The 13,939-nt window shown below is 40.9% G+C and overlaps 1 protein-coding gene across 2 annotated transcripts in view; it reads right to left on the reverse strand.

Annotated features, from left to right (window-relative positions):
* Positions 1-13,939, reverse strand: part of LOC119723088 (importin-13-like) — a 68,465-nt gene that overhangs the window by 18,791 nt on the left and 35,735 nt on the right. For both annotated transcript variants that reach the window (XM_038193600.1, XM_038193601.1), the window contains 7 exons: positions 12,230-12,466; positions 11,458-11,595; positions 8,076-8,172; positions 7,613-7,665; positions 7,029-7,154; positions 5,367-5,456; positions 4,029-4,210 (listed from right to left, as the gene is read on the reverse strand). In XM_038193600.1, coding sequence (XP_038049528.1) covers positions 4,029-4,210; positions 5,367-5,456; positions 7,029-7,154; positions 7,613-7,665; positions 8,076-8,172; positions 11,458-11,595; positions 12,230-12,466 — 923 coding nt within the window. The remainder of the gene's footprint in view (positions 1-4,028; positions 4,211-5,366; positions 5,457-7,028; positions 7,155-7,612; positions 7,666-8,075; positions 8,173-11,457; positions 11,596-12,229; positions 12,467-13,939) is intronic.

The raw sequence follows: 13,939 nt of genomic DNA on the forward strand, positions 1-13,939 counted from the left end.
AAATGCACAATGAAAAGGGCTCTATAGAGTACCGAGGTGTGCCACGTATTCTGTTCCACACGCACAGCTTAAGTGTGTGAAGACATCAGTGCGCGAACCAGAACAATGACAGCTGACGTCACACTACAGTACTCTTAAAATCGGTTGGAATAAGGTGTTTTGTTGCTGTGAGGAATCCCACAAATGCAAAAACTAAACTAAACAAACTTATCCAAAAAGTCCTAAGACCCCTTAGCGATGGCGATACAGAGACTACAAATGAAGTGAAATGTAGTGAATTTCAAAGATTCCACTTAAGAATTCCAATCCCATGGGCCCTTAAAACGGTTTGCCAAAAGCGAAACAAAAAGCAACACATTTTTTTTTATAAGAACAAACTTTGACAGCTCTAGATTTGTAAGATAGTGCCTGTCCAACCTCCACCCCCACAAAAAAAAAATTGTTGTGAAATAAAATTATCAAAGTTTATATTTTTATCTCAGAGTTCGAACGACTTTTGAACCGTCTATTCTCACAAATTATTAAAAACCCAAGCGACCAGAGAGGCTCCGATAAACACTCGTTCATCACGGGTATATTTTTAGAACAACAATGTGAAGCTGATGTCAGATTGATGTTTGCGAAACACTTGATTTGTGCTTTGCGGGTCAAAAGTTACCAGAACAATTGGGGGGGGGGGGGGTAGCTTTTGCTGAAATCTACATTAGCAATCGTTCAAACAATGTAAAATGCTCTCACGTAGTCAAATTTGTTATTGCATATTTATAGGGTTAGAAAATTGGGAAACACCTTATGTACAGTCTGGGATGTAAAAATGAAACTTGAACAGACGAAACTTTTTTTCTAAATTGTGGTCAAGTAACATGTACATGTAACTCAACGACTGTTTCGTGAATGAAATGACAGACAATCAGTCCTGGTTAAAAACTGTGTCTGTCCTCATCCAAGGCCAAGTTCGCGCAAGGACTATAGTTGACCAATGGTTAACTAACGTTTGCCCGAACTCTGTCTAGTCGACAATGGTTGACTACGCTAGTCGACTATTTGGAACCAGCCTACTGGGGTTGGTTGCTTCGCTGGTAACCAATAGCCGTGCGCATTCATAACGCTAGCAGAGAGCCAGGATCCAGAAGTTTTGCGATGACATTTTGACCAGCGTTTGACGATAGACGTTCGCACGTTGCTATCAGTGCGCAGGCGTAAGGTACATCACAAATCAACCACTAGTCGACTAATGGTCCTTGCCCGAACTTGGCCAAAGTTGTTTAAAATAATCAAAAACGTTGCATGTCAGGTCAATTTTGTATTCAAATCAATCGTAAGTAGATGTGCTTTACACAACTTTGCAACAGTTGTGAAAAGTCCTATTCGTTATGTACTTGGCTTGTTTCACAATGGCTGCAGGAATCTATTATACAAATTGCAATTTGAATAAATTTGTAAAAGGAAAAAACAAAAACAACAACCAACGTCTCTTCATGTTAACTTTGAGTAAACTTCTCATCGTCACAGTATCCAACACCTAGTAGTCCAATGAACCATTTCAAATACTGATGTACAATGTAGGAAGCTACTCTTAAAGGGACATTACCTCCTGGAACGAGCCCAATTGGGCTACAAAACGCGCTCTAACTGAAATTATAATAATTGGAAAGAGCATTTAAAGTAGGTTATGAATGTCCACACAACCATCCTTTAAAAACTGGGTGCTTTTGTGTTAATCTTGCGAGAACTCTGCGAGAACGAATTTTGGGGTCAAAATTTTGGGCTGTTGAGCGCTACATGTAGTTGTGAATCCAGCCACACGATATAGCATACATGTATTATGCGGATGTTTGAGAAATAACGTTTTGTGTATTGGTGCTGTGTGTATTCCATATTCACACACACGGAACAAGTACGATACATTGAAAAGATACAACTTGAAAAACGTATGATCAGGTACACTGTACCCTGTGGAGACATGTGAATAATAGGGAACAAAAAGATTGTAAATGTCTCCACAGGGCAATTTCTATAGGTGAATATGTCTCCATAAGGTTATCACGAAAAAGATATATGGATTTTACTCAAAAACTAGGAATTTCCAAGGTGTGTTGATCCGTCGCAAATTGAAGTATTTTATGTAAGGGATATTAAGTACGAATTTCAGCCCAGGAAATAAAATCTGGTTAAAATAGGAGCATTTTGAAACTGCACTTTCAAACTCTAAAATGTTAGTACACGAGAACAAAGAAATGACTCCACGAGGATACAAATTCCAGTATGAGGACATGTATGTTAAAAAATGTCCATTGCATCCGATGTGACCAATGGTTTTTTTCCGTCTTTTCTCGGGAATGGTAAGTCATTAGGTAAGTTTCCTTTCAACCAGACCTTCAAAATAGGATAAGTAAACAATCCAAAACATGACATTTTGGGGGATTTCAGGCTGTAAGGCCAAAAAAAAAAAGTCTCCGGTTTCTGGTATGGAGCTTGCCCAAAAAGTGGTGCGGCGACGCGGCTTTTTTTTTTTTTTTACCTGTTTTTTTTGCTTCAAATGTCGGCTGATGACTGCAAATGGTGCCCGACTAAACCTAGTGCAAATATATGGGAGTCCAGAGAGGCCACATAAAGCTTATTCTCGATCATAACCCCATCTAAAAACACGTTAAAATTGTGCAGCAGCAGGATTCCAGTTGAACCAGTGAGTTTGGCGGTTTTGAGACATCATCTTTTATTGAAAAAAAAACCTTTTCATTTTGCCGACGCGCATGGCTACGGCGACGCGCGCGCATACCAGAAACCGGAGACTTTTTTTTTTTGGCCTAATGCTCCTGTTAATAATAAACTATTTTAGTAAAGAAATTCTATCTGTGGAGGGAAACACAACTAGCTACTACAATGGGTTGGCCAGAGCGATAAACTTGACCAGTCCAAAGATCACCTAGAGGTCAGTATCCCCTGACCACACAGGACGAAAATATCCTTTCAGTTGTCCAAAATTTACAAATCGTGCTTCTTGCCCAACTAAGTACACATGTAAACAGGACCTCGAGTTACGAAACTTATTTTGGGTGATAACGGCCACGTTTTACAAAGCATCCTAGGACATGTGATGGTCATTTTCATCGAGATTTGACCGTCGATGAAAAGGAAACAGGTCACGTATCCATTTTCTCATCGTGAGTCAATGTTTGCCAGAACTGGCCTTAGTAAGTCATTCAACCCTGTCCATGAACGAAAAATGCCATTGACGAAATGATAACAACTAAAACATTAAACTACACATTTTTTGTTGGGATTCTAGATCTCAAATTTTGAGGTAGTATCGTAGAGGCCTTGTTTGCTCCTTCATCCACGACAATGAAGTAATGAACTTAATATCATTGGATAGAGGACATCTTGGCCTTTTTTCCTTGTAGTTGTCTATTTTTTTCAATATTCAGTACATTTCTGATAATTCACATTTAGAAATGGGCATCTGAAATGGGTACACCTTATTTTGGGGGAGTGTGGCCTAGTGGTTAGGGTTTGTGACTCATGATCAGAGGGTCGTGGGTTCAAATCCAGCTGTTGGCCATATGTTGAGTCCTTGGGCAAGCCACTTCATCCCCGCTTGCCTCTCTCCACTCAGGAGTATAAACGGGAACCGGTGTAGCGTGAATATCCGACTCCATGAAAAATGGACTCGTTCGTAGTATTGTGCATGCGTAAGCATGATAATAGCCTGTAAATGGCCTATTATAGGAGAGTGACCTGTCACATGCGAGGGATTGACCAATCATAGGGAAAAGGAGTCCAATTTTCATAGGAGTCGGATTTTCATATGACACCGGCATTAGCTAGGGAGTAACCTGCGATGGACTAGCATCCCATCCAGGGGGAATAGAAATACTCTCAATTATCTCATGCTACTAAAACCGGAGATAAACGCCAGCCTGATGGGCCACATTGGCTTGTGACAGACTTTACTATACTGTATTTTAAGACATGCCGTAGTGCCCTCTTTTGTTCAAGAACAAAGCCTATATGCTTTTGAGACCCACCTGAGTATGGTCTTGGCAAACTGCTCCCGTTGGTCCTTGGTGACGCGGGGGAGGTTGAGGTCTGGGCTGAGGACCATCTCTGGCAGCCAGCTGGTCAGCTGGCTGAAGCAATGCTTGTTGAGCATGAAGAGAACGTCGGCCAGCGACTCGATGACCGTGCGCGGGGCTGCTCCGCCGATGGCCTGCAAAGGAAAAACAAGCTCAATGCCAAATTTTCATTTTGGAGTTGCTTAACAGAAAATAATGCTCTGTATAAAATATTATTCATGTCCTGAGCAATAAAAATAAATAAAAAATCAAACAACCAAATAAACAATCAAGAAAAAACACCCCTCACCCCACCCAAAAAAAAAACCCAACACATGTTCAGAAGCCTGTTTAGTCAACAGACACTGGACTGTTTGGGCTCTTTAACCATAAATATGTTTAGAACTTTGTTTTTGGTAATTTGTTAAGCAATGTTTCAAGTTGATCCGATGTTTGATATAATATTTTACAAGAAGAAAAGACGTAAAAACTTAAACATTTAAACATTCAGATAGCTCTGCTCAACAGTAAATAATAGTAAACCCTCCTGCTATTTAAACAGTCACAGACATTCAAAATACACTTCCACTTCCCCTACTATACTATTAACAAAGGCTAGTCAACAGCAGTCAGATCATATGTCAAGCAAGCACTGCGACTAGTCAAACTGGTGCAACAGACAAAACAGGCAAGTTGTGGGCACAGCTGGCTTATCAATCACCCACAGCCAGAGCAAAGCTGTATAAATTTACTTAAACAGTCACGGCCAGTCAATCCTGCTTTATGTAGGCTGGGAATTCTGAACTGTTGAAAACAGTCACTTGTTTGATTTTCATTTGAAATTACTACTTGGCACAGAATGTATGCTTGCACAGGATGGTTAATATTGTGTAGTATTTAGATAAAAAAGTTGTTTCTCTTAGCTCTACTATGCAAAAGTGATATTCACATAATTTATGCGCTGAAACAAAACAACAGCTGAGAAGTGGTTCACACATTAGACATTGCATAACATTTTGGCTATAAACCTATAAAAAGTATGTGTTTACGCTAGGCCAACATTTTTATGCTTAACAAATGTTCTATTCCTCGTACACTGTGTATCTCCTAAAAATTGTCCTGGGACAAAGAGGGACCCCAAATATTCGTTCTACATGTAATATGTTTTTCCTTCCTAGTCTTTTGCCTTCGCCACATTTTCTACTTATCATGTCACGTCCTTCAAGCAATCTTTATTTCTTCATTAAATACAAGTTAATATAAATATAATAAACACTACCGGTACTTCAATAAAGATAACCGTTCTGTTACCTTGAGAACCAACTCCAGCAAGGATCGGCCATGCTGCGTCAGAGCCTCACCCAGGGCTGGGAGATTATCCGACTGGGCAATAAATGACATCTATGGACAAAAACAAACACAGAATGCACGTGAAGTAAATAAAGTCTGTCACAAGTCTGTCATGAGCCAATACGCCCCATCAGGCCGGCGTTTATCTCTGGTTTCCTTGGCATGAAACAACTAAGAATATTTCTACTCCCCCTTGATGGGATGCCAGTCCATCGCATGTTGCTCCCCAGCTAATGCCGGTACCCATTTATACTCCTGGGTGGAGAGAGGCAAGTGGGGGTGAAGTAGCTTGCCCAAGGACACAACATATGACCAGCAGCTGGATTGGAACCCCTGACCCTCTGACGAATCGGGAATGCTATTGCTAACTTCTTGGCCACACTCCTCACTAACTTTACAAATGAGTCTGCCTTCAAATATTACAAAATACAGTCCTCTGTTGGCCTGGGCAACTAGTGAATTTCAATTTAATTACAATGACATGTAATTATCAGCATCCAGACTCCAACCGGTCTTAAACATAGTGTTTGATACCTCCTAAGCACACACTTATTCTCATTCATAAATACTTTTTCAGTTGAAAAATCAAAACCTTTCAGTCCAAAAGTCAAAAAAAGTCAAAAATTAAAACTTTCCCACGATTTTGTTCAACAATTTCCCTTTTTTTTTTTTTTTTGAAACACCCCTCCAGCTATATACTGGAATGTCCAGGGTTAAGACGTAAACAACTCCTTTTATGGAGGTTGGCGTGCACGTCCCGCGCGCTGCACGATGTTGCTCAGATGCAGCTGTGGCGAGTGCGTTGTGAATTTAGGACAATGAAATACTGACTCACTGGTAGTGTTGTGCATGCCTAGGTGAGGATTGTGAACGTTCAACCAATAAAAGGGTAAAGGCACTAGCTTTCATAGAGTCCAAATTTCTTGTGACACTGGAAAAGTGTTTAAGACTAGCCAGCCATGTCGTTATCATCCGTTTCAGATCGGCCATGTGACAGGCTGTCGACCAATGGGAATGGGTAAACTGTATTTAGGTATTCATGAATTGTTATTTAAAGGGAATATACATCATTTGCTTTTGCTGTAATTTTCAGAAATGGATGGAATTGGGGGGTTGGAAATACATAGCAAATACAGTTACACTGACTTTTTTGAGGTTTTGGGTTCGAAAATGCTATAAAAACCAAGAAAAACAATCATTTTCCTGTAGTCTGGTTCCCTGACTCCATTTAAGAAGAAACAGAGCAATTTACATACATTGGGGAATTGTAAGGTCAGGGAACCAGTCTAGCTGGCTTGTACCCGTTCATAGGTGTGTAATCTATTGCAAACAAGTGCGATGGTCAACTGGGGCCAGTGTTTGAAAAAAAAGCCAGTTTTTTCCCAACGCTGGTCGGCCGATCAGCGTTGGAAATTGATACAAAAATACCACTTTTCTTTTAAATGACAGTATACCAGGTGCCATGATTTTACAGGATGCTTTACACTGTCATTCACTAACAGTCCAGCAAGGTATTTCAAAATGATTTGGTAGTTTTATTTTTTGAGGTTTGCAAATGTTGTATTTTCCCTTTAAAGTGTACATTATTTTGCTATGCGCTCAAAATCTTTTCATTTCACTCACAAAGAAGTTGCAGGTGCTTTTGACCGTGGGATTCTCTGGTAATGTAATGGCCATCAGGCCACACTGGAAAATGGCCGCCGGATTGCAACCCTCACGAACAAACACACGGCTCTGCTTCTTCAGTAGCTGCATTGGAGTAAACAAAATATGCACAAGGTCAACACAAGGTCAAAGGTCACACAGTTATAACTGAGGTCATATGTCTGAATACAGATGGCTTTATCATTAAAAAAATATACATGAAAAGTGCTTAAGATGCTTAGACAAAGAGAGTCTCAAAAGGGCCAATGTAAATTAGCAACTTAAACTATCCAGGGGTGTGAGTGACCTCTGATAAAAAAAGCTGAAAACAGCTGAAAAAGGTGTAAAAAAGCTGAACTTTGGATAGATACTTTTGTACACGGCAAGTGAGGGGGAAAAAGCTGAAATCCAAAACAAAAACAGCTGAAATCAGCTTTAAAGCTGAGATTTCACACCCCTGCTATCTAAAAAAAAATTAATTTTATCAATATCTGAATAAATGTACACCTTTGATCAAAAAGACTTTTTATTTATATTGAAACATCCTTATAATCCAGACTTACGATTGAACAGACAGCCATGAATGTTTCTACAACATCCGTCTGCTCTCTGGCCCCTGGTTTCAAAAAAAGAAAAATGAAAACAAAACTGTATCATTTTGATCAAAAATGTTCAGTGTTTAAGGTAAAACTTTAAACTTAATACTTTGTGAAAAAAAACTGCTTCTCGGCAAGGTCTCAACTCCTCCAGAACTCTTTTTCATTATACTGAATATGGGATTTTTGAAAATGACTGAAAATTTTAATCCATAAAAACCTGTTCACAAATTTTTCTGAATTTAAAAACAAAAGGTTTGCACTGGTCAATTTCTAAAGTTAAACTGTTACGGCAAATTTCATAGCGAAGGTTTCATGGCGTCAAATTCGTAAAGCATTTGCATTCCGGTGAAGTATGAAGTGGCCTTAAGAGTGAAAGTGTCACTAGGCAAGCTGTAGGAAATTTCAAAGCATTATTTGTGGGACGTACGTGCTGGAAAGAGACTGACTGTTTTGGAGCAGAGCTCAACAAACATGGCGCCCACAGCAGAGCAGACATCTTTGCTGTCGCCAAACAGAATAATAATCTGGGGGAAAAGAGGGTACACATTAATGTTGTGCATCGGGTTGGGTTGACCAGGCCAAACCGACCCAAAATATTATAGATATAAACCGAATCCGCTTCTGAACTCCCTAAATCCTACCCACCCGACCTGACCCGACAAAAATTCAAGCAAAACCTGCCCTGAACCAACCTGAAACCGAACCGAACCGAAAACCCCCCCGAATATCTGGCTTGGGCAACTGTGTCCGCTTTTTGTGCCTGAACTTACCCGCGTGGCTCTGTGTTGCGTGAAAATCGTCGTCTCTCAGTAAAGAATTATACCGTATGGTGAGGTGAAGACTCTTAACGTTACCTCCTGGTGGGCCCACATGTCATAGACTGTGTGTGATATACCATAAACCACATGCACATTGGTGCGGTGGGTAGACGTTGGTCATACCGTGCACAGTAACTCAGCAATATTATTGCACCGCGTGAATTTCCAAACTGGTTTGGTGTTTTGGGGGTTTATTTCGGTTATCTTAGGTTTTTCCCAATATGCCTTAACCGACCCGACCCAAAAACTGAAAAACCTAAACCGACCAGACCTGACTGAAATGATGGAAAAACCGACCTGATCGACCAGAAGTCGGTGTCAGATTGGCTCAAGTCGGTTTCGGTTTTGGTTCGGGTTTGCACAACATTAGTACACATAAAGAAAAAATTACGAAATAAGCAACGGAGTTTCTTTTCACTTTAAACTCAAAGTCACTATTAGTTACAGGGCAAGTCCAAGAATTGGCGCACGCTATGTTTCATACGTACAGGTGATGAAAGTTTAACCCTTTCAGATATTCATGGATTTCAGTGTTTTTATTCAACTTTTAATCTTTGCGATGATTATGTAATTAAAGAAAACACGGCGTTACGTATGGGACAAAAAGGGGACCTATTCTTTCTATTATTCTTCATGCTGGCAATAACATGATCAAAATAACATTACAAGGAAAACTGGGCAGGAAAACCAAATTAAAAATGAGAACGCAAATTAAAACTGTTCCAATTTTTGGAAAAAAAAAAAATACAGGTATCATTTTATTCAGAGTCCCATGATCCAAAAATATGGAGTGTAAATTTTGACCCAGCTATTCCATGTTTGGTGACCTATGAAACATTGACAGCAAACAGACAGGAACAAAATTATAAAAAAAATTGAATGAAGAAAAAATTAATAGCAAAGATAACAGATTTCACACAAATTTCAAAAGCTCAAAGTTTCCTCCCAATCAGAGTGAGTGCCAGGACGTGACCTACACGTACATGTAAACACCGCTTATCAAACCTCGTGATTAAACTGTGATTCTGGCCTTCGTCAAAAGGGTCCAAGTGGGGACAACCCAAACTTTGATGAAATTAACTTTTTCGAAGGTACAAGATTCAAACAAGATTCAATGAAGTTAGCAGATAGATATGTCAAGTTACATGAATGCAGCATTATTTGTTTTCTGTCGGTTGTTTTTCTCAGTTTGACAACCCAATCCACATGTTGGCCCAGGCGGGATTCGGACCCCTTCCACCGCTGTGATGCGGGTTCGAATCCAGCCTGGTCCAACATGTGGATTGGGTTTTCAATTCCTACCTGCTTCCGTGGGTTCCCCCCAGAATATTCTTCTGGGGTTTTCCTCCCACCTATAAAACTGTAATTTCTTCTCATTGTCTCCTCTCTACAGGTTTCCTCAGGCTTGCGATCTACAGTGCCTAGGCTGCTTTTGAGGAATCCTTGGTTTCATTGCCAGAAATAGATAATAATAAAGCAACAAACTTGCTCAAACTCTTAAGTACGTTGCACAACAACTAACCTTTTCATGTTTTAGCTCAGTGGCTACTGTACATTTTCAGTAAAACAGAAAAAACGTACACACAATTCTGTTGGGTTGAATAATTAGATTCTGTTGCAAGTGCACATAAAAAAAAGTGAGCACACGGCCATACAGACACACTTTTTTTAAAAACCTTCATTGAGTGTTTCTTCCAAACGATACAATTTCAGGCAAGATAAGATTTGAAGGTTTGAAGGGAGAGGGAACAGCCCCCCCCCCACCCCGGCGAGCAATCCCCCCCCCCCCTTCCCCCAAACCGGCAAAAACCATAAGCATCAAAAATATCTCCAATTTGCATTAACAGGTACATGTAGTACAGAAACCGGTATCTGATTAAAAAAAACATTGGTACCTGGGTACCTGTTAAAGAAACCCAACCCCAAAGTTCAAATCTCGGAAGTTGCTGTTCAGATTGTGTTCATAAAGGTCCGTATGATAGTACTTCTACCTGTACGTCGGTGCGTCAATACAGCCTGATACAACGTGTACAGTGAGCTTTATAGCTTTACAGTGTAAAGTGCAACTTTCGAGAGCGTCATCCATGTGAAATATGTTTTGTTTTCCCATGTGGCCTGGTTTTCATTTATGAAACTTCCCCCAAAATTGCATTCAAAAACCCTTCTTTTTCATTGTCTGAGAAGTTAAGTCATATGTAAAGTTGGTTACGGATACTCGATCCCATAATCTTGAACCGATTCCAGACATCAACGGTCGGGTACTCCGGTACCCGGTTCCTATGCACAGCCCTACAATTTTCTCCTCTAAAGAATTTACTCAAATCAGATTCTGTGTCGGGGAATTATCTATGTTTATGCCACCAAGTTCACACATGCCGAAAGCCAGTTTACCAATGCAATGATGAGTCTGCCATCAATACCTGTAGTGTCGGGATAGTCTGCCAGTCACACAGACTATGAAACACCCTACTTGCAGGCGCATGGATATTTCAATTAACCCTTACTCCCTAGGCCTTTTGCTAAGATGTAGCCTCAATCCTGCAAAATCCTCCAATTGGCCTCATGTAAAAACAGCATATAGCCTCAATCCTGCAAATTCCTCCATTTGTCTTGAATATGGTCCGTGGAGGGGTGACCACTACCTGAATCCTGCAAAATCCTGCGGCAGTGACTGTCAATATATTGAGGCTTGGCCAGTGACATCCTGGAGCAAAACGGAAGATTTCAAGCATAATCCACGCCTATATTTATTTAAAACAACACAAGGTCCGGCCCAAGACCTTGACAAAGTGCATTCTACAAAATCAGTAACGCACTTTTGCCATGCAACCTCAATCCTCCCAATTCCTCCACTTTGGCAAAGAGAATTTTGATGGATTCAGGGTGGTTAGGGTTAAAGTGGACCTCTTCGTCACAGGTCAACAATGCGCTGACCAGTCTCAGACACTTAATGCCCCCCATGAGGCTGCGTTCAGACTGGCATGTACGTACCTGTCGGGCTAGATCCAAGATGGCCGACTGTGGCAGAGCATTGTAAATTGTGGCGACAAGCTCGGCCAGCTGGGGTATCATTGGCTGAAGATCGTCAAGCAGCGTCCGACTGGCTCTCCTTAGCAACTCGCAGACTGCCTGGATACCAAAATTAACAAATTGCGTTAGTGTCGGTTTGGTTTTTTTGACTTTGTAAAGCGAAATTCTTTGAAATGAGGATAGTTAGCATTCTTCAAAAGTTTTTGAAAAGGGTAGATTAATTCTTAAGATTTCGAATGATGTTACTGGAAATGAACAAAATGCATGAAAAGTAAATATAGTGATCTTATACGCATTTAATACAATATGCATTTATATCGCACTGGGATTTCTTTTCCATAGGCAAAATTTTCCAAGGCAACTTGTGATATACAACCAAATGCCACAAATACATGTACTGATGCGCAAGAGTCATTTCAACAGTATTTGTACGATATTTCTTGCCAAAACCCCATAGGTTTCAATACTCCGGGGTGTGCACTGGAGCATAAATTGTACAACAATAGGCCGTGCACAACGGCCAATTCAAGATTAACACACGGTCGGCCTCCACAGACTTCACGGAATTTATGTGTGTGTACAAAAGACACGAGGGATTAGCAGGTTTAGAAGTCACCCAGAGGCGAGTCTTAAACGTTTTAACCCGTCAGCCGTGCCTGTGTGCAAAAACAGCCAGTGAGTGTTATCACGTAATTCACGTCCTCCGACGCGAACTCGTTAAAAAGATTCTTACTTCGACCACGCCCACGTCAGATATCCAGACACTGAGAAGGTTCTGCAGGATCGGCAACGTCTGCTGCAGGATTAGGAACACCGGCTGGGGTTCGTCCTGGGCCGGCGCCGCCCTCTTGGCTGCTATTGACTCCTCCTCCTGCTCGGTCCGGTCCGGCCGCTTCAGGTCAAGGGTCGAACAGAGATTGGACAGCATGTTGATCTTGAGAAGGATGGTCGACTTGGTGATAGGGGTGGGCTGGTTTGGGCGTGATGGTGAGAAGGAAAGTATAAACTTATATGCAAACTTGAAGGAAAATATGTATTAATAGTGCAGGTTCCTTAGACCCTGGCCATGCTGAAATGCAGAAACTTCTATACCACAGTCCGGGTACAAGACCAAATTATGAAACCAAACTTGCCTAAATGCACCAAAATCAAACTTTTTACTAATATAAAGGCATTCCACTTATACAAACTATTCAAATTTTGCCAATGTTTGTGCACACCTGCGAATGTTGGCAACCTTTGCGAAAGTTTAACATTTCATGCTGACTGGCATGGTTTGGATGGTGTAATCAGGTCAAAGACCCTACTAATAATGAGGCTTTGTTGGAACCCAAAGCATTTTTATGAACAAAACTAGGACTTTCTTACTGAGCACTTTCACAAAGACATTTCTGGAGCCACTTTCCGACAGTTTAAAGGTAGAGTACATCATTTGCAGCTATCCCAAAAGTAACTGACAAAATTATTGTTTTTAAGCTTACTTGGTTTAAAGATAGTAATGGCACTAAACTCCTTGTGAAATTATTCTTTCTGGCATGCTATCATTTTGAAGAAAACAATGAAAGAAGATGCATCTAAAAATGCATTTTGGAAATTTCCGTAATTCGTTTTTAATTTGGTGACTGGTGCGCACAAGCGTTGACATGACGCACATGCACGCATGGTTGCTACAATTCATCATTTTGGTGCGTGACATCGCATAGCTGCAATTGGGTGAATAAGAATGTGTCCCAGACGCTGAATTTGGGTGCAATTCAAAACATGACTCGGCAACTTTTAAATTGGAACTGAGATCCTAGAATGTTTTCTCAAATATATACAGCATTCACTGAGCTAAAACTTCATCAGGTTAGTTGTTAAGCACCCTTCTTTAGATTCTGAGCACTTTTGTTGCTTCAAACCAAAAAAATGCAGAAATTACAAATGATGGACTATACCTTTAAGAAAAAGATGCAAAAATATTTGTGGCAATGATTATTGCGATTCAGCAATGGGCTCATATCCCAGCATGCATTGGGCTTGCATCCCAGCATGCACTGGGCTCGCATCCCAGCATGCACCGGGCTCGCATCCCAGCATGCACAGGGCTCGCATCCCAGCATGCACCAGGCTCGCATCCCAGCATGCACCGGACTCGCATCCCAGCATGCATCAGGTGCACATCCCATGATGCATCTGCACCACACATACCCCCGAGGGTGACGGTCGGATTTTGCAAGACGCCGAGCTGTCTTTGCTGGGGGCGCTACTGTTATCTTTCTCCTACACAACAGTGAGTTACAATTGAGCTAGAGTTAGGCTGTGCCTGAATAGACCACTGACATGTTGCAGCCATTTGATTTTTTCCCATTCAGATCAATGTAACCAAAGCGAGGTTGGAAGGAAAAATAGCCTGGTTCCTTTTTGAACAAAAAAAATATCATTCAGTACTGTAATTGGATAC

This window comes from Patiria miniata, unplaced genomic scaffold, assembly GCF_015706575.1.
Source record: "Patiria miniata isolate m_02_andy unplaced genomic scaffold, ASM1570657v1 HiC_scaffold_16, whole genome shotgun sequence".
Lineage (NCBI taxonomy): Eukaryota > Metazoa > Echinodermata > Asteroidea > Valvatida > Asterinidae > Patiria > Patiria miniata.